The sequence below is a fragment of the Eubalaena glacialis genome, chromosome 3, assembly GCF_028564815.1.
Source record: "Eubalaena glacialis isolate mEubGla1 chromosome 3, mEubGla1.1.hap2.+ XY, whole genome shotgun sequence".
Lineage (NCBI taxonomy): Eukaryota > Metazoa > Chordata > Mammalia > Artiodactyla > Balaenidae > Eubalaena > Eubalaena glacialis.
Genome location: NC_083718.1, coordinates 186,758,059 through 186,778,612, shown reverse-complemented (window position 1 = coordinate 186,778,612; position 20,554 = coordinate 186,758,059). Strand labels below are relative to the sequence as shown.

Genomic DNA, 20,554 nt, shown 5'->3' with positions numbered 1-20,554 from the left:
GTCTATGGACACCCACTCACACACACAGGCACAGGCACACTCATAGCCACTCTCAGATGGACACACACTCACCGCCCCCCATCACACACGTCGTAACACACACAGACACACATCACAGGCCACTTGGCCCCCGCCACCCCCAGCTTCATTACAGCCCTCCTTCCCTTACATAAACTCCCCGTGCCCTCCAGTGTCCCCCGCAATCACTTACCTAATATTAGGATATTAAAAAATATGGCAAGATTTTAAGAGACTTATTAAAATGCAATTAGCAGCGTGTACGACTTAAGCAGGGAGATTATTTTTAAAAATGACTTGATTGTGAGGAATACCACGCACCTTCCCGAGGCCGTAAACCTGCCAATCACACACATTCTCAAATGAGGAGGTCTCCTCGCTTTCTCTTTGTCCTTCAGGGTTTTCTCCTGCCCCCAGGGACCATGAAGGCTGTGGTCCCCCACCCATAAAAGCCACCCGCCCACACACAGACACTCTGAACCCCTCAAGAGGTCCCTCAGAAGGAAGCCAAGGGGTTAATCAGGTCCAAAGCCAAGCTTGGAGAAGTTTCTAGAAACCGGCCGGAGGGTAGGCATGGGGATGGAGACACTCCCACCCCCCACTCACGCCCACCCCAGTTAAGATTTGGGTCTGGCAGGGGCTGCAGGCAGGGTAAGGGTGACAAACTGTCCTTCGAAGGGGCTGAGGATGGGAAGGGCCCAGGGAGGAGGAAGAGGACCAGGGTAAGGGGGAGTGGGCTGCTGCTGACCCTCTCTGAGGGCTAAGCCTCTGAGCCCCCCCCTGCCGTTGCCCCCCACCCAGCGCCCACTCTCCCGGCTGGAACGGTGGGTTATGCTGCCCCCTGCTGCCTGCTCTCCACACTGCAGCCCCGCTCAGGACCCGGCGGCTGAGCAAAGGAGCTGGCCTGGTCCAGGGTCAGCCCGTCTTCAGCTGCAGGGTCCACGAGAGGGACCCCAGGAGCCTCCAGGCTCTAACCTAAATAGAAACACGCATCTGGAAACATGGGGCCTGCTCTCCGGCACCCCCTCCTGGGCTGCCCCACCCCTGGCTGAAGGAGTTTATCAAATGTGCTCACTACTTCCTGGCATTAGGCTCCCGCTGGCACTTTTATTCCAACCATAAAAAGGCTATTTCATTGAGAAATAAAGTCCCATCTCCCTGACGTGTAACTCCTTTCAGAGCTCTTATTCAGCCGTCAGGCAAAATTTATGTTTCCTGGATGCTTTCTCTTGGGATTGCAGCTGGAAATTGGGGAGAGGGGGCTGTAAGGAGGAATTTCCTTTCTCGCCAATGGACATGTGTTTATTCCTTCGGTCTAAGGAGCCGCAGAAACCCAAGGTGTCCAGGAGGGAGCCCTGGCCTTGGAATGAGGAGGCCAGGGTTCGATCCCTGGTTCTGTCTCCTATTAGCTGTGTGCCCTTGGGTAAGGCCAAGTTTCCTGGTCTGTAAAATGGGAAGAACAATTCCTCTCTTCCCCAGAGGGATGGTGCTAGATGCCCTGAGCAGGGGGAGGTGGAAAGTACTTGGACGCTGTAGAAGTGCAAGTATTGCTATTGTGTGAAGGCAGAGGAATTCTCTGACTCTGGGGGGCGTCCCTGGCACAGGTTCTCCCAGGCAGTGGTCCTCAACTGCCATGTGCATCAGAATCACCTGGTGGACTTGTTCAAACACAGATTGCTGGGTCCCACCCCGTGAGTTTCTGGAACTGTAGGTCCAAGAGTTTGCATGTTTCACGAGTTCTCGGGTGAAGCTGATGCTGCTCGTCCGGGGACCCCGCTTTGAGAACCACCATTCCGAGGCTTTTGAGATCTGGGATGTGACACAGCTCAGCCTGGGCCTCAGGAGAGGAATGAGGAGCAGGTGGGAGGTCACCTGTGGTGCCAGGTGGGGCTGGGCTGTAGCCAGCTCCATGGGAATGAGCATCAGTCCACGTCACCCCATCTTGTCCCCCCCACTGGCTTGGCCTGATGTCTCCGGCAGCCCCACCCCCAGAGGCCAGACCTGCGAACAGCAGGAGTGGCAGGAGGTGGGCTGAGCTGGGGAGGAGGGACCCTCCGGGGTGAGGGGTTCTCTCAGCGCTGCGTTAGAGACTTTTGACCTGTCATCTTCAGGGGCTGACCCCCACCTCACCCTAGAGCGGAGGTCGCCTGGCCAACGACTCCTGTTTCCAAAAACCCCATGCTGAAGCAGGAGCTCAGAGAAGTGAACTGATTTGCTCAAGGTCACACAGCTTGGGCAGGACACCCAGAAGAAAGCTCTTCCCACCACGCTGCCTCTCTGGTTACGCAGTAATTTGGAGGATTACTAAACTGACGACTCAAATTCCAGTGTAAGTAATATTCAAATACCCAACAGAGACTTGCAGCTAAGGCTGAAAGAGCGTGTTGTGATGGAAGAGGTCTGACGTGGGAAGCATCTAAAATCTGGAAATTCGAGACCTTCAACGAGGGAAAAACAAGGAGCCTGGATGTTTCAGGGCGTGAAAACTGGCCTTGTGCTCAAGGAGGAAAACCCAAAAAGGGAAACTTGACCACTGGCTGTCCCCTGTAACAGGAGAGAAGGACAATAAACGTATCACAGACCCTGGACTCGACACACAGAGTCGCGTGGGGAATGCTGAGGATCCAAGCTGTGGGGTGGGGGTGGGGGGGGCCCCGATTTCTAATTACCCCCAAATCCCAGGTTGCCTGAGATCCCACCCGGCAGGCCACTGACCGGGAGTGGCAGAGCTGCTCTCTGCCAGGATTTCACTGATCACAGACGTGTCAGCTGTCAGCCATAAACAAATGACTGCACGACCGACTGGGGAGGTCTCAACAGGAAAACCGGAGGTCCCCAGGGCAGAGAAAACACTGGCGCACGTGTACGCATGACTGTGGGTCAGACCCAGGAGCCACCCAGGCCCTGGCGGACCCGGAGCCCTGGTCACAGATCTGGGGTTGTCCCGTGTTGAGGCAGGAGACCTCCGGAGAACCCCGATCACTTTCTAATTAAACACGACTGTCCGGGTTTTGAGCCGAGGCGGAGCAGAGCAAAGGGAAGGAAGAGAAGAAAAGTGGTTTGTTCCAGCTGCGCGGAACGCTGAGCTGGGAAGAGTGCCCAGAACAGTTAATGCCCAGACCCTCTCAGCCTTGCAAATCGCCGCCCGCCTGGGGGGTGAAGAGCCATTTATGCCAGGTAAAGGCAGGCGATTTCATTAACTCCACTCCTGGCGTCTCATCTCCAAGGGCGCGGGTGGTTAAACGTGAGCGGGATTGGTAAAGGGTCAGCCTGGTTGGCAGGACTTTCTGGGGCGGGTATGTGCCCCTGGTCTACGAGGTCCCCAAGCTGAGTGTCTCTGCAGAGACGAAGAGGGGAAGAGGTGATTGGGGGCGGAGGAGAGACAGACCTGAGACAGAGACTGGTTCCTAGCTGAAACACTGCAGGCCGGTGTTGGGGTAGATGTGACACATCTCAAACACCACCAGCAGCGACCTCCATCGAGTCCTCCAGGTGCGGGGCAGGAGCGGCACAAGCCCTCAACAGGGAACCCTTGGAGTCACTCCTCACGGGGCCTCTCTCAACCCCCCCACCTTGTCCCCCTGCTTCTGTTCTTGTGCCTCTGTTGTCCAGCCTTTTAAAGCCAGAATAAAGCTGGGCTCCTACCTCAGCCTTCAGGCCCTGCAGGCCCCTTGTCCCCTCCACTTCCTCCTGCCGGATGGCGTCTTTCAGTCCCTCCAACCCTCCCCAGGACTCTGGCACTTGCCGTGCCTCTCTGCGCGGATACCCCTGCCCCAGCGCTTTCCAGATTTACTTCCTCGGGGGTGGGGGGCCGTCCCCACCATCCCGCCCAAAGCAGCGCACAACCTGCCCCCACCGACGTTGCATGTTTAGGACTCTTCAGAGCACTTGGTGTGAAAACATCCACGCATGTGTTTACTGTCAGTCTCCCTGCCCCTTCACACACGAGCACGTGGGCCTTTCTCTGTCTGATTCACCCTTCCCTTCCAAGCTGGATTGGTGTCTGCACAGAGGACGCGCTCCGTAACCAAGCCGTGGGGCCCAGGAGACGCTCTACGGAAACGCAAGTGATCCGGGGAACCAGCCAACGGTAAGCCCACGACCTCAGCGCTGGGCTCTAAACAACTTCCCCACCAGCCTCTGAAGACCTTGTAGCCCCGAAGCCACGGGCTCCTATGAGCTGATCCAGGCTTAGAGGAGGTCAAGGCCTTCCTTCCTCACCAGTCCAGGCCACCCAGTCAGGTGTCCAGGGCAGCGGTCAGAGGCTTGGTCCTCCTCCTACTGGCTTCCCCTCTAGGTGTCAGGCTTGCCCTGGCATGGGGGCGGCCATCCCGGGGAAACGCCTGGCGGGGCAGGGGGATGGGGAGGGGGCCGGACTTGGAGTCACGGCTCCGATTCAAGAAAGGAAATCATCCGAGCTTTTAAAAAATTAAATGGAGTCAGTAATTTGATTTCAGAGAGAAGCTGAAAACCTCGTAATGGCAGGAGCAGCTCAATTCTGTGGTGAAAAGGAAAAGCCTTAAATGGGGCTATTAAGCTTTTGCCTGGGATGGATCTGCCCGGAGAAGGAGGAAGGAGGGAGGGTGGGCAGGGGGAGAAGTCATCCTCGAGGCAGAGACCGTTCATCAGCCAAGACAACCCTGATTATTTATTTATTTATTTATTTATTTATTTCACGTTCCGGGCGTTGCCGAAGGCCTCTTCTTCTTGGCTGCGTTTCAAATCCCTCTTCCAGTGATAGGCCGGCCTGGGGGTGGGGGTAGGGTTGCTACCCTTCCAGGGAAACACTGGGTACCACTCTAGCTCAGGCCACAGCTGGGCTTCTGGGCCAGGGAGCCTGGGAACACTGGCATCCCTGGGGGTCAACAGGGGTCACCGGAGCTGTCCAAGCCAGCAGGGTACCAGCTGCTGCCATGGGAACCAGAGGAAGGGAGTGGTGAGTCATGAAAACAAAGCAGTAACACTCAGGGGGTTCTTTAGAGACCTGGGGTCATGGCCCCCTGGGGCCCAGGGGAGAGGGCTTCTCACATCACAGGATCTTATCACCACCTACCTTCTCAGAAGGATGTCTGAACTATGGCTAAAGGCTTTCCATGCTCTCCTGGAATAAGCAAACATCCCCTCTGCCTGGGCCTGGGAGGCCAACTGTTCAGCTTCTCTGATTTGCCAGGACGGCAGCAGTAATGACCTCAAGAATGGCTCACAGGTTCTGAGCTAGAGGCCTGTGTCCATCTTCTTGCTTGCCCCTAAACAGACCCATTGGGAAGAACTATTATCACCCCCTATTTGACTGATCGGGAAACTGAGGCACAGAGAGGTTAGTGCCTTGCCCAAGGTCACACAGCTAAAGAGTAAAAGGACTGGGCCATGAACCACGGCAGCCTGGCTGCAGAGCCTGCAAACTTTCCCCTCCCCCATGCCTCACACATTTAACAGCGAAAGGGCAAGAACAAAAACGCTGGGGCCTGCACTCGTGGGCAGTCCAAGCGGGTGGGAGGCATGCCCCAATGCTGCCCACCATGCTGTTTCACACTTGGCATCCCCTGGGGTGCTCCCAGGACTCACCCCAGCAAGGGGGTCTCTCAGAAGCCCCTCTATGATGTTCTGAAGCTCAGAAGGCCTGTGCCTTTCAGGGCTGGTTGCCAATGTGGGCTCTGCTGGCTCCTGCCGGGGGGTACCCTGGCCAGCAGTGAAAGGGTCTCTAGGCTCGGCCAGGCTGGGTGAGGAAATGTCCGTGGGAGCCCGCAGGCTCTGAGGTTGCTGGACGTGTGTGTGGCCCCCCTCTCAGCCTGCTCCGCTGGCCAGCTACAGGCTGACTTGAGGCCTCAGGCTCTATATGACTTTCCCACAGATGAGGCAGTGGGCTTCTCGGAGGCGGAGGCCGGATGGCTCTCGGGAAGAGCTGTCAGGTGGCTGCACTCTGCTGGCAGCTGCTCAGCGGTAAGAATTGTCAGGGGGCGGCTGGGCCCTCCCTGTGCCTCTCCTTGCGCTCCGGTCCTGAGGCCCTCAGACGGGCACTGGGGCCTGGCTGCTGCCACCACACCTTGGAAGTGTTCACCACTGGGGCAGTGCTGTGGCATCCATCCCCAGAAGGAGGGTGAGTCCCCTCCAGGTCCTGAATTGGTTCTGGGAATGAGAGGTCCAGGTGCCCTCTGGCCCCTCCCTGGGTGGCCCCCCAGCTTCCGCTCTGGAGGATGTTTCCTGGGGCTCTCCAGGGGAGCCGCGGGAACACAGCACCTCTTCAGCCAGGCTGGTCACCAAGGGCTTTGTCAATGGCTGGACCTCCTGGCTGGCCTGCCAGGGCCCCTGCATGGGCTAGTAGGCAGCCACGTCCCCCTGTGACAACCTTCCAGTAGGAGGGGACTTCCTGGTAGCTAGGCGGGGCTCTGCTCAGCCTAGACTGCCACTTAGGGTAACAGATGGCCTGAGACTATTGGGACCCCCAGAGAGGCAGCTGGAAACGAGACATCTGAGGACAAAGGCATGGTCCAGGCCCAGGGGGCGGGAAGACTGGACAACTACTATGGACACTGAGGACAGTGCAGCTGAAGGCAGGGGGACCAGGTCACCCCACTTTCCCTGGGGGAGCTGATCCTCTGAGAAAGGGAAAAAGGAAGCCTGTAGATGTCCACCTTCTTCTACAGGTTTGGCTGTTCACAGAAAAGGTCCAAGCCCCTTCTTCAGCGAGAGAACAGTGGAGAGAGGAAAAGCATCCGAAATAACAGGATGTGGTTTCAGCCACCCTGAGGATGGCAGCCCGGGGAAAGGCCTGTGGCAGCTGCGACCTCAGGCTGGTTCTCCAGGCCTGGCTCCTAGGCTCCAGCCTGGCTCCTAGGCTCCAGCTTGGCTCCTGGGCTCCAGCTCCTTTGAAGCATGCCTCGGTTTCCCTCCTGTCTGTGTGCACCGCTGTGGGCCCTCCCCTCCACCTCCTTGTGCCGGGTCCCAAGGCCCTGCGTGGCTGTGAGCCAGGCAGGACAGCTGGGCTGCGCTCAGGTGGGAGCTCTCGGGGAGCCCCGATTTCTCTGGGGAATGGTCGGAATTTGAAGAGGAGGAGACATGGCCGGAGGTCTGAGTGGGACTCCCTTTGGTAGAATGGTGGTGAAAGAGAGGGGCCTCGTGCCTGGCTGGGTCCACTGATGCCTCGTGGGGATGCGCCCTTCAAGGGAAACCGTGGGTGGAAGTCAGGGCGAGGGACTTCCATTGGCCGGTCCACGGGAAGGCTAGTGAGTGAAACTCTGAGAAAACCCTTCCCGGAGGCCTCCAAAGGCAGCTGGTCCTGCAGTTTGGAACTGGGAAAAGGCAGCAGATGGTATTCCTCCTGGAGGGGCTCCTGCTGGAGAGTGGTCCTCGGCGTGGCAGTTGAGGCAGACAGTTGAGGTTTCCCCTTCCTAAACCTCCCAGAAAGGAAGCAGAGGTCAGTCCTTCTCCTAAGGGAGCAGAATCCTCCCAACACCCTGCTGGAGGGGCCACATGGGTCCCCTTTTTACAGATGGGGAAATAGAGGCTTTAGAGGTCAAGTTCAAGCACCGGATTAGGAACTGTCCTCCTTGGCTGAATTTCACAGACCTTTGACCTGGAGTCCTTTTTGAGATCATGCAGGCATCAAAATCTACTTCTTTTTTTTTTTTTAATTTTTATTTAATTTATTTATTTGGTTGCGCCGGGTCTTAGTTGCGGCATACATGTGGGATCTAGTTCCCCGACCAGGGATGGAACCCGGGCCCCCTGCACTGGGAGCGCGGAGTCCCAACCACTGTACCACCAGGGAAGTCCCTATTTCTGAAATTGAATCACAGAATTTCAGGTTTTCTCTAAAGAGCACCTGTCCCTGACTCTCTGCCTCTGCTTGATGCCACCAGCCGGTGTCATCTCTGAGCCATTCCCTATTTTGAGGCCAAATCCATCAGCCCAGCCCCAGGAACCACACAGACCCAGACTCTGCCTCGACCCCGTTGACATCCTGGGCAAGATCATTCTTTGTTGTGTCGGGGAGAGGGCTCCTGTGCACTGCAGGATGTTTAGCAGGATCCCTGGCCTCTACCCACCACATGCTACTAGCGTCCCCCTGCGTTGTGACAATCAAAAATGTCTCCAGACATTGCTAAATGTCCCTCCGGGAGGCAAAAATGCACCCCCAGTTGCAAATTCTGGGTCACGGGTCGAATATAGCCCTTAGACGTGTTTGGTTTGGCCTGCAGAGGGTTTTAAATATTTTAAAATTAACTGACAAAATTTTATAATTTTCCAGCTTCTCCTGGCAAGTCAGAAGATTTGGCCACACTGGCCTGCCTCCCTACAAGGCAGGAATCGGCTCCACTTAAATGAGACTACTCTCTTGAAAAGGGTCTGGTGGGACTTCCCTGGTGGTGGCGCAGTGGTTAAGAATCCGCCTGCCAATGCAGGGGACATGGGTTCGAGCCCTGGTCCGGGAAGATCCCACACACTGCGGAGCAACAAAGCCCGTGCGCCACAACTACTGAGACTGGGCTCTAGGGCCCGCAAGCCACAACTACTGAGCCCACGTGCCACAACTACTGAAGCCTGGGTGACTAGAGCCCGTGATCCGCAGCAAGAGAAGCCACCGCAATGAGAAACCCGCGCACCGCAACGAAGAGTAGCGCCCGCTCACCGCAACTGGAGAAAGCTGTGCACGGCAACGAAGACACAATGCAGCCAAAAACAAAAAAAACGAAGGGGTCTGGTGGCTGCCAGTTCACCACTGGAGTCCCCACCACTCCCCACTGGCACCTACACTGAGCTTTGTCATCCCACCCTTGGGCCATGGGTTTTCTTACCCTCATTCCTTTACACTCCCTGCCTGACCCCTAGAGGCATTTTTGCCAGTAACCCCTGCTTTACAATGTAAAACAGCGGTAGCTAAACCACCCTCTTGGCTTCTCTTCTCAGGCTGGGCACTCCAGTGCCTCCACTGCTCTTGATACCTCCAACCTTACATAATTAGGATTTCTCCCACAGGTTCTAATCACTTTTTGGCGGAGAGGAAGGAGATTTTTAAAAATCTGTAACCACCAAGTGCTTAGGCAATCCTGGTGCCCTAATATTCCAACATATTCGCCACATATTATCCCAGAGAAATGTTCTTTGTCTAAAACGTTTTTTTTAAAATGCCTGGTGAGGGCTTCCCTGGTGGCGCAGTGGTTGAGAGTCTGCCTGCCAATGCAGGGGACACGGGTTCGAGCCCTGGTCTGGGAAGATCCCACATGCCGCGGAGCAACTGGGCCCGTGAGCCACAATTACTGAGCCTGCGCGTCTGGAGCCTGTGCCCCGCAACAAGAGAGGCCGCGACAGTGAGAGGCCCGCGCACCTCCATGAAGAGTGGCCCCTGCTTGCCACAACTAGAGAAAGCCCTCGCATAGATACGAAGACCCAACACAGCCAAAAAATAAATAAATAAATAAATAACCTAAACCAAAGCCTGGCTTAAAAAAAAAAAAAAAAAAGCCTGGTGAAAATTCAATCCAACAAGCACGTATTAAGTGCTTACCAAGGGCAAGGCAGTATGATAAGGCCCATGAAGAGTAAAATGCTGACTAGGGCACGGCCCCTGATGGCAAGGAGTTCATAGACCACAGGGAGAGACAAGAGCATGTACCACTAACAATAAGAAGAGAAAGACCTAGAAGCTGCAGGGGAGGTGCAGGGAAGGTGTGCTGGAAACCAGGGAAGGGAGAGGTTAATTCTGGCTGCTGATATGAAATTAATAAAACGAGGAAGAGAACATTCTTTCCCCGTGTAAATCTTTCCAGAGAGGCCAAAACGCCTTTCTAAAATGTTCTTGTTGCTGTTGCCCCAGCTATTTTTGTATTTTATGTACTATGTCCCTATCAAGAACCTACCCTCTCCTCAAAGCCCAGGACAAAGGTCACCTGCTCCTTGGCGTCTCCCTCAAGCCCGCCTGCCCTCCGTTACAACTCTCTGGACATTGCTTCTCTCCCCTTCCAGGCAGGCCACTAGTTGAAAGCAAGGACCGAATCTGGCGGCCTCTGTTCCCTCCCACGGGGCCTCACGCACAGCAAATGCTTAGTGAATATTTGTTGGATAAAGTTCTGGCCCTCCCTTTCCAAAATCAATGTCATCGCTGCAGGAAACTGTTAAAATAAAAACAGCCGAAATGTGTAAAAACTTTCAGGAAACATTTCCATTTTTAGCAGACTGTTAGAACTCATCCCCGCCCTGCCTTTTCCTTTGTTTCTAATTCTGAATTTGGGGCTGGATGGTAGGCAGTCCCCCTTTTAATCTTTAAATATAGTTCTGAATATAATTACATTTTTATGCAGCACCGAAACATCATATCCTGGTAACAGGGCATTCTTGCACTATTAACATCTGAGTTAAATCTCCTTTGCGTCTGTCTTCTATTGAGGACAGTTAGGAAGTCGAAGATGAAAGTGATCGACATCATTTGTGAATTATGTGTATTTCCTTATGCTGTATTTCAATGGGTTCTGCTCCTAGTGATTTTGTGAATACCAGGTTGTCTGGTAGCTGTGCTTTCACCAAAAACGCCTTTCAAGACTTGAATCCCAGCATCCTGGCACGGAGGACACACACCACGTTTAGAGGAGGGTTTGTCTTGGTTAAGAAATAAGTGGTAAAGCAACTATACCCCAATAAAAAAAAAAAGAAAAAGAAATAAGTGGCCTCGCATAGTGCTCTTGCCAAGGAGCCTACTCCGTGCCGTAGGTCAGCGGTCCCCGACCTTTCAGGCACCAGGGACCGGTTTCGCGAAAGACAGTTTTTCCACGGAAGGCGGGGGATGGTTCAGGTGGTAATGCAAGCTATGAGGAAGGGGCAGATGAAGCTTTGCTCTCTCGCCCGCCGTCCACCTCCTGCTGTGTGGCCTAGTTCCTAACAGGCCGCGGCCCGGGGGTTGGGGATCCCTGCGGTAGGTGACCCGTGGAACTGGAGCCCACGCAGATCGCTGGACAATCGAAACAGAAGTGGCTCCTCTTGTGCCAGGAACTCTGCTGAGCTCCTAACTCCATCATCTCCAGTCCTCACAACAGGTAGCGGTATTCCCACTTTAAAAAAAATATTTATTTATCTATTTGGTTGCACTGGGTCTTAGTTGCGGCAGGCGGGCTCCTTAGTTGCGGCACGTGGGCTCCTTAGTTGCGGCATGCATGTGGGATCTAGTTCCCTGACCAGGGATCGAACCCGGGCCCCCTGCATAGGGAGCTCTTAGTCTTATCCACCGCGCCACCAGGGAAGTCCCGGGCTATTTCCATTTTGCAGATGGAAGAAACTGAGGCTCAACAAGGTGAAGTGAGTCACCCAGGTCCTGCAGCTAGCTAGAAAGTTGATGTGCCCCCCGCCCCCTCCCCGGCACTTTGACTCCACCTAGCTCCCGCAGCCATCCTGCTCCCCGGCCAGTTCCAACCAGTGTGCCTGACACCATCATTTACCCGGGTTGGGTGTGGGACCTGTCAGGCCGGGGGAAAAGGAAGCCTTGTCATGGGAGAAAGAACCACAGGCAGGGCCGGCAGGCACACCCTCACCGTGACTCTCACCCACACCCTGGAAGGAGCTCTCCACCGTCCAGAGGATGGGGGCGGCCACCTCGGCAAATCCCAGGCTCAGGACCACCCTATAGAAAGCCTGCGTCCCCAGAGCTCCTTGGGCCTCCTGGCATTGCTGTGGGGCAGCGAGGAGTTAGTCGCGTGTGGCAGGGTGCATCCTGTGTCCTGTGGCTGCCCTCCCATGGGGCCACCCTGGCAAGAGTGCCAGGCTTCCAGGCTATAAGTGGCAAAGGTCCATTTTCTGCTGGCTCCACAGCTCTACTGTCACGTCTCTGACTCCACATGGCATCAGTGGCCCAAGGAGAAGGGGTCTCCAGAAGGGGCAGGACAGCCAATGCCACCACCAAGACCCTGACCTGGACCTGGAGCACCCCAGCCGCCAGGACACCGACCACCGCAAAGTCCCTGTTTTCGGTCACTGTGAAGGTAAGGAACTGGGGTACTCGGGAATTTTAGGCTCAGGCTCAAGTAGGAACCTCTTTTGACCAGATCCAGTCTCTGCTTTGGGATGTGAACAAGACCTCCATCTCTGGCTGGGATGACACTGGAATGGGGAAGGACACGTGACACAGAAAAATACACACTCTGCAGGCACGTGGACGAAAGGGTGGTGACAGGACCTCAGCCAGGGGCCATGCCCGTGGCCGGCACTTTCGGGATTGGTGACATGGGATTACTCGGTGTTTGGTATCACTGCCTGGGCTGGAACGTGACTGCACTGATGCAGAAGAGAAGGAAAGGCCATCCCCAAACACCTGGGAGTCCCGCCGTTTGCAAAGACCCGTGAGGAAGCAGATGCTAAGAACGGGGCTGCCCGTGGAAGTTGCAGAAATGTCTCTGCCAAGACTGTCTTCAGCTCGGTGACCTAGCCTGGTGCCCCTTCCACTACCAAAGCTGCTCTTAAGAAATAAAGCTTGTATCAGTTGTTTACGCTTTAGCAAGAATTTCGTTGTGTCAGCCCTCTCACAGGGGCATTTAAAGCCAGCTCTGCAGTGGCTAAATGAAAGCATCTGCCTCCAAGTAAAAGGATTTCAAGCATCATGAATAGGGAAAGGGATGTTTGGGGACTTGGTGAGGCCGTCCCCAATGCCCTAAACTCCCCAGAGTCCCATCATGAAATCTCGTCCATGATAAAATTCTATACAAATGTCAAGTCTTAGTCATCTCAGATCTACCCACTCAGGATGAAGCCTTTGATGTACCTAACTTTGCATACAGAGTTCCTTAGAATTTAAATTCCCCGGAGGTAGGAAGTGGTCTCCCAGATTCCGGGCCTCTCTGTATCACACCCCAAGCTGAATGAAATAGTTATCACATACAGGGTCTAGATCAAGGGTCCCAACCTCTGTCAGAGCATGGAGCCCTCAAGAGCCTGATGAAGACCACAGACCCTCTCTCATCTTTGTTCTCGGACCCCCTGGAGGCCATCTTGGGACTTCCCAGGAGTTCAAAGACCTCGGGTTTGGAAAAGTGGATAATTCCACTTTTCATCCACTCTCTACACCCCACCCCTGCTCCACACACACTTGTACCCGCCAGAAAGAGCCAAGGTCTCTCTGTCCCAAGCCATTCAGGAACGCATGGCCAAGGTTGGGGCTAAGAAGAGGCGAGGTGGGGTGGGACCACGGACATAAGGTGCCAGAGGAGGGAGGAACACAAAAGGGACAAGAGAGCAATGTAGCCGGAAAGGATGGGCATTGGGGGTTCTCTTGGGTCTCACCCCGTGGGCCAGCGGCTCCTAAAGACAAGGCATAGCTGCTCCCCATAAGCAGCAGGAGCTCTGTGGGTTGTGCAACACTTGCTGAGGCAGGAGCGTCTCCCCGTGGCCTCCGAAACTGCTCCTTTCAGAAGCAAACTCCCTCCACAGGGCCCCCCTCCCACCTTCGGACCAGCCTGTGGACTGAACCCCCAAGGGTCCCAGAGCTCAGGTCAGGGACTGTTGTTCCAATGCAACCAGGATATATTATTTAGCCGGGATATTTTTAGCAGGAAAGCGAGCTCGGAGCAAATGTCATGTGAGCCGTCTTCTCTTCCACGGCAACTTTGGGCTATTTAAAGAGATGGTAATTACGTTCCTGCCACCACGATCAGGACGACGAGCTGAATGCGTGATTGCAGGAGCTGCTCATCTGCCACGCGGAGCGCTTGACGCTAATGGAGCCCAATTTTCGAAGCTGCCTGCCTAAATCTGTCCGGTCTCCAGGTGGACATTTGAATCGGCACTGGAGCGCCGGCAGACTGCTCTCCGGGGCCTCCCTGAGGGTGCCACGCCTTGAGGCTCCCCGCCTGGTAGGGCTGCTGCCCACCACTGACCTCCTGCCTCTGGACAGGGTCTTGCCTTGGGCTCTGGATGGTGAGGGTGGTGGCGGTGATGTCCACGCTGATCATTGTGCTGTTGATAATCCCATCAGGCTGGCGTCCCCCAGAGAAGCCACCGGCTCCTCTCCGATGGACAGCAGCCACGGGGTCTGGACAAACAGGAGGTACTCATAAACAGTCTGGCCAAGGAGATGGGGTCGCTAGGGGGTCAAGGAGAAGGCGCACTTGAGGGCACACTCAGGAAGGTGACAGGGCCAAGGGGAGAATAGGCAGGACCATGAGGGAGGAAGGCAACCTGGACATTTACACTCCTTATGCTCCAGGGAAGCAGACCCCTGGCAGGAGACCTGGGCACGTGGTAGGTGCGCCACGGGGCTGAAAGATCCAACGAGCCGTTACCCCCACTAGCAAGGCCAAAGGGTGACCCACACTCTGCCCAGTCTGAGTCCTGGCCTCGGTTCCCTTTGCAATGCTCCGGAGGGACATTGGCCATCGGGGCCTTGAATAAAGGCGGGTGCCTGGAGGGCGGGAGGGGGATAGAGAGGGGCCCCCGGCCCCTATCCTAGGAGGACTAGCAAGAGGAATTCAGGAGAAGACTTGAGGAAGGGAAAGCTCACTGACTTCAAATATTCAAAGGGCTGTGAAATGGAGAAGGGACCGGCTCCTTCGGGGGGGCTGCGGAGAACAGAGGACCAGCAGAAGGAAAGTTTGGGGAAACTGCTGTGCAATATGGGAACAGGTGGTCTTGCAAAGGAATGAGCTTCCCATCACTGGAGACTGTGCAGAGAGAATCTTAGCGGAGGACCTCAGAGGCCTTCAACCCAAAGCCGGGACCCCTCCTCAGATTTCCTCTCAGATGGCCTCTGCCTGCAGGACACCAGGGAACGCTTCCAGCCTCGGCTGCCGAGACACGAGCCCAGCAGAGCTGGCCTTGTCCACCAACGCTCCAAAGGAGAACAGAAACCAAAACCTCCTGCCTCAGGGTGTCCCCAAGCACCAGGCCGGGCAGAACCTTCCAGAAAGTTGCTCCTGACCCACCTACCTGACCACTGGTGCTTCCCAGGGGTAGGGGCAGGGAGACCTGCAGAACAAAAAGGAAGCAACATCTCCTGGCAAAGCAGTAAGCGAAGGCGAGAGTAAACATTTCTGTCTGAGCACAGAAGCGCTGGCAATTACCCCAGCAGGAGGCCGGCGAGAGAGCCACACGGCTGGGTTGTTTGCTCATTAAGACAAGAAAATCATTTATGTTCTGAGACTCCAGTGTCAACAGACCCAGGGAAATGTCGTTGCCTCAGCTGCCACCCTGGGCCTGGCCAAGGGGGCGGCTAGGGTCCCGGGAGCAGCTGGCAAGGCCAAGAGCGCAGGCGCGTGGCCGGGATGGTCATCTCCCAGTTCTCCCACCTTGTTTTTCTCCCGAGTTCACCCATTTCTCCCTCGCCCTTTCTCTTTCCTTTTCAGATCCAAAAAACAATGGTGGAGGGAGGGCTTCCAAGGGCGGACACTTTCACCACTGGCACTGAACTTGGGGTGACCACCCATCCCAGTTTCCTGGGGACTGAGCAGGTCCCCCTGGGACTTAGTGCCAAAACAGGAAAGGCCCAGGCAAACTGGGATGGTCAGTCGTACCGCCTGTGAACCTTGCAGCCATGCCACGGGGGGACCGTTCTCCCAGATGGTCATCTGAGAAATGCACAGATGAGGGGAAGGTGATGGTGTGGGCTGGGCACCTTTCCTGGAGCTTCTGCTGCAGCCCACACCCTCCACCCTGCCCTTCTCTCAGTTCTTTCTGCTTTCTCCAAACTCCGCTTTGCATTTGCTTCAGACCTTGGCAGGGAAGTCTTGGCACGAGGAAGGAGTCACAGACCAGCCGAGGGTCCCTCGGAGATCATCTGACCAACACCCCTCCCTATACAATGTGGGGAGGAATGAGGCCAGAGGGGACTGACTTGCCTTGATGATGCCCCCATCCAAGACCACTCCCACTCCTCCATACGAAGGGACAGAGAGGGGCTCCCTGCAGCAGAAAGAAGCGAAAGGGACCGGGAGGAGACCCCAGGCAGCTCAGCCTTCTCAGCTCCCCAGCCCTGCTGCTCCTTGGCCCTGAGAGCCCCTCCTGGCAGCAGGCTCACGATGGCCCACGGGGAGCTCCTTGAGTGAGGCTGGCTGTTTCCTTGTCTTTGGAGGTGCTGCCTTCACTTGCAGGGCGAAGGGGCAGGAATGGGACAGATGCCTGCGCTTTGGTGAGAGGATGGAGAGGATTCGGCATCTGCCTTTGCCACCACCAAAGCTGTCCCATCGTTTCCACTCCTGTCCTCCACTGCAACCTGGAGGAAGGCAGGGAAGCCCCCCGGAGGCTGAGCTTCGAAGAGGGAGACAGTTCTGCTCCAAGAAGGAAGAGAAGACAGATCAAGAGCAAAGCAAAAAATGCACGGCCCTTTAAGGCCCCACGCGGAGGCTATATTTAGGGCCGAGGACATTTCGCAGGACCTCGGGCAGCCTTCCCTGGGAGCAATCGCTAATCACTGCATTGAGTTTACAGGTGCCCCTGGGCACACTTAACCCAGGGCAATGAATAGTTATTGCGCGGCCTCCCGCCCGGGGCCTGTGGGCACACTTAAGCGAGTTCGCCGGATCGCTGGGAGCGGGCACGGCTCGGGTACACCCTTGGGCACCCTGCGCTTTCAGCGGGGAGAGGCAGAGTATTAAATATCTATGTGCCCTGTGCCCACAGCTGCATTTAGCCAAGGGCAAGGCCGGTGAAACGGCTTTAATTAAAACTTAATGCAAGTTCAAGGTGCAGACATGGAAGCCGCGGCTGCAGAAGTCACCAGGAATGAATCAATCAATTCGATGAGGTTCTCGGGAGGGGGGTGGAATGGGGTGGCAGGGAGGGGGGCCAGGGCTGCGGAGACCTGTCTCCTGCTGAGTACTTGCTGCCCACCTCTCTGCGTCTGTGCTCTGGGACTTGGGGCCACCGCACACGCCCATACCTCACTTGGTGAAGGATGCTGGGATTCGGGTATCCGGGCTTCAAAGGCAGGTGGTTGGAAATAAAGCAGGCCCCTGGGCTGGGAGCGGGTCCTGCTTTTCTCAGTCACTCAACCCAATGTCGCGTGACACCGGCAACGCCGTCCGCCTGGCGGCAGCTCCCAAAATTACAGGCCCAGTGCAGAGGGAGGAGTGACCAGCGCCGGAATGTCAAAGGAACGCGCTGGTGGCGATGCTTGGGGATCCTGGGGTCCAACCCTGCGATTCTTAGGAGGACCAGCACCAGGCTTGGTGTGGCCACTTGTGCCACTAAAAAGACAAGTAGGCAGAGGAAGCCTTGCCACTCTGCCCCTGCTCCTTAAGACTGGGAAGCAAAGGAATCTCAGAGAGGTCTGCCCATCGGACCAAGATGGCAGTGAGCTGGGCTCAGAGTTGGAGGAGCTCAGGTCCTCTGAGCCGTGGTCCGGGGATGCTCCCTGCCAGACACACCTGCTTTAAAATTCAGACCAGATGAGAACACAGCTATAAAGCCGTCCTGTGGCAAAGACTCCACGACTCATTCAAATCTGTTCCCTTAGCAACAGCACAGCACCTGGCATATAGTAGGTGCTTAATAAATGCTTATTGCGTGAATGGTGATTGTCATTAGCAGGCTTTTTGTGCCAAACTCCTCTTTTCATTTCTCCTTTCCTGTTTCCTGATCTTTAAAATGGAGACATTATACCTGATTGTAACGGAGGTACTTTTATGACTAAAAGTCTATAATTCCTCGGCACTACCCAGGTCAAGAAGAAGCATGCAACCTGGCAACTTTTTTCAATGGAGAGAAAAAGAACACAAGGACATAATATTGCAGCTTTGGTGATAATCCCTTCCTCCCACTGTCCCCAGTGCCAGCGACGATGGGAAGTGGAGAATATTATTAGTTCAGAACCTTTAATAGCCCCACTCCCACTCCATCCCATCTCCTCCCAGGTTGCTCAGACAACAGCCCAGCGGACCCAGGCATCCAGCCAGGGCCCACGAATGTCTGCAGAAGAACCATGCCACGTGGCACCTCCAGCTGCCACCTGTGGGCCCGGCCACATCTTGAAGCTCAGGAGCCACGGCCTCTGGAGAGAAGCCCAGCCTGGGAACCCCTACTCCCACCCCCAGGCCTCTGAGCCCATTAGCTGAATGAATGTGGGCCGGCAGTGGACACTCTCTTGGCCCAGCCTGGACGCGATCACTGGACACTTCATTATGTAGCAGTCACTCTGCTCCAACCTTTTCACCTCCCCTTTGAAATATTCTGGTTTCCAACCTGTAATTTGCTTTCTAGAAGTAGGACAAAATTCCTGTGTGCAAATGAAAGAGGAAAACACAGTTAATAGGCTGCAATTATAGGTCAGTGACTATTCACAGCAAATATGATTAACATCAACCCACTGGAAGCTGGGCAGTTCTCATGGAAGAGGCTAGGAAGTGAGCTGAGGCTGCCGGGGATCAAAACCTGGGTCCAGCTTCTGGAATCCAGCAGTTCAGCCTCCACCAGGGAAGCCCTCAGGGCCAGTGGATTTCAGGAAGGTCCAACCTGTCCGGACAGAACAGGAGCTTGTGCCTGAACATCCCTTGACAGGTGTCAAGCATCTGCTCACAACTTGTCTCCCTCGATCCTCACAAAGATCCCATAGGGTAGGCTTTCTTATTCCCATTTTACAGATGAAGCAGTTGAGGCTCAGAGGAGGTAAATAACTAAGCCAAAGGCATGTGGCCACTCTGGGACTGCCTGGCTCATTCCATCATGTGCCAGATGGAGCTTCAAAGATATCAAACCAGTGGGTCCCACAGGAGATGCTGAGGCTGACCTCATTCAGCCACAGAGGACGAACCCAATTCGAGGCTTTGTGGTGGGGCCTGAGAAGAGTGTGTACTGATGGGGCGGGAGGTGGGGGACCTCAAAGAGGAGGGTGATTGCAGAAAGGAAGAGAAAGAGAAGGAAGAGGATAGTTCCTGAAATTTCTCCCCCACGATGGACCACAACCCCCTCGGTAGAAATTCTGGGCTGGATTGAGGGAGGAAGACAAAGAAATGAAGGAAAGAGGAAATGGAGGTGAGGAGAAAAAGAGAAGAGGAAAACATGAGGGTCCGTGGAGCAGTTCACACCGTCTTGGGGGCCAGGCGGTAGAATAAAGCAACAGGTGTGCCCAGGGAGCTGCAACCCTCCAGCCCCCAGGCCATCAGCCGCTGCTTAAATCAGGGTGGCTCCTCGTCCTCCTGGCCCCCAAAGAAGCATCAGTTCCCCCTCTGACTGGCATGAGCTCACCCGTCCAACCCCAGGTTTGAAACCTGCTTCCCTGGATGGGGTCCATGTTGTATGGGGCCTGCAGCTCATGCAGTTTGGGAGAAGGACCTCTTTAAGAAAAAGAATATAAAAATATCTTACTTTTGCAAATTTTAGGGAGTCATATGGTCTTGTAGGCATGTAATGGGCCATGCGACTGAGGGGTCCTGGGCTTATGCTCTGTCAGCTCCATGGTCAATCAGCATTTACTCACCTCACTGAGCACCTACTGTGTGCCGGGCCCTAAGGCAAACACTGTGGGGGGGACTCCCTTACCCCAAAGACACTGCAGATCTAGCAGGAGATACGGTGTGAGCAGCTGTTATTAATCAGGGTGGCAGGTGCCAAGGTAGAAGCAGGTACAATGCACAGAGGAGGAGTGATCAGCTATTAGGAAGACCGCCTGGAGGCCTGGAGGAGTCTCCAGGCCTGGAGGAGGCAGCATCTGAGCTGGGTTAACGACCTCAGCAGTCTTCTGAGATCTGTGCCCATAAACTCCGAGAGGGCAGGGCCTGGTCTCACCCCTCTCCCTCGGCTGACTTCATGGGGAGGAAGGGCGACAGTGTCCCCTTTCTGGACACCTGAGCTCAGGCTGAGCTCCTTGTGTCTCCCAGAATGCAAGCTTCTCAAGAGACATCATTGAGTCTGATGTTTCCCAAACCCACTTCCTTCTGCGTGCAGAAGGCGAAGTATCAGGCTTGAAAAATGAAATTACCATCAGGACTGTGATGCAGGAATTAGCCACATTTGGCAGGAAAAGAATCCCGGCTGTTGGGGGGCCCTGCAGGTCCCTGTAATGAGAGGAGGACAGAAACATGGGTTGAGCCTGCTCAGGCTACTTCTCTGCAAGGTCGGAAATCTCAGACACCCAGACGGAAACTGAAAGGCTGCTCTGCCTAGAAGCTCCTTACTGGTAATAGATAAAAAATAGCAGCAATAGGAAAAAGTCTGGAAAGGTACACCCCAACAAGAAATCCCATTGGTTCTACCTTCAAAATATATCTAGACTCCTCCCCCTTCTCCCCACTCCGGTCCTGGGTTTCTGCAGCTGCCTGCTCCTTGTCTCCTGGCTTCCCGCCTCGCCCCTAATTGTCTTCACTCCACACAGCAACCGCGGGATCCTGTTCAAAACTAAGTCAGCTCATGTGCCTCCTCTGTTCAAATCTCCCCATTTTTCACTCCGAGGAAAAGCCAAAGTCCTTGAAGGCCCCAATGATTTGCCCCCTCACCTCCCTGACCTCCTCTCCCACTTCCTCATCTCCCTCCCAGCCGCACTGCTCCAGCCACACTGGTCTCCCCGCCATTTCTCAGGCATGCCAGTCCTGCCTCAGGACCTTTGCACTGGCTGTGCCCTCTGTGTGGAACT

At 55.2% G+C, this 20,554-nt stretch overlaps 1 protein-coding gene across 1 annotated transcript; it reads right to left on the bottom strand.

Annotated features, from left to right (window-relative positions):
- Window positions 1–847: 847 nt before the first annotated feature.
- C3H1orf127 (chromosome 3 C1orf127 homolog) lies at window positions 848–19,934 on the bottom strand. Its single transcript, XM_061184121.1, is given in 15 exon segments — window positions 848–948; window positions 1,891–2,054; window positions 5,537–5,734; window positions 5,997–6,174; window positions 6,177–6,364; window positions 7,264–7,348; window positions 11,538–11,673; window positions 11,915–12,005; window positions 12,007–12,076; window positions 12,079–12,102; window positions 13,865–13,955; window positions 13,958–14,026; window positions 14,920–14,961; window positions 18,041–18,182; window positions 19,854–19,934. Coding segments are annotated over 15 exon segments (1,632 nt in total). The 5' UTR covers window positions 19,907–19,934.
- Between the last annotated feature and the right edge of the window lie 620 nt (window positions 19,935–20,554).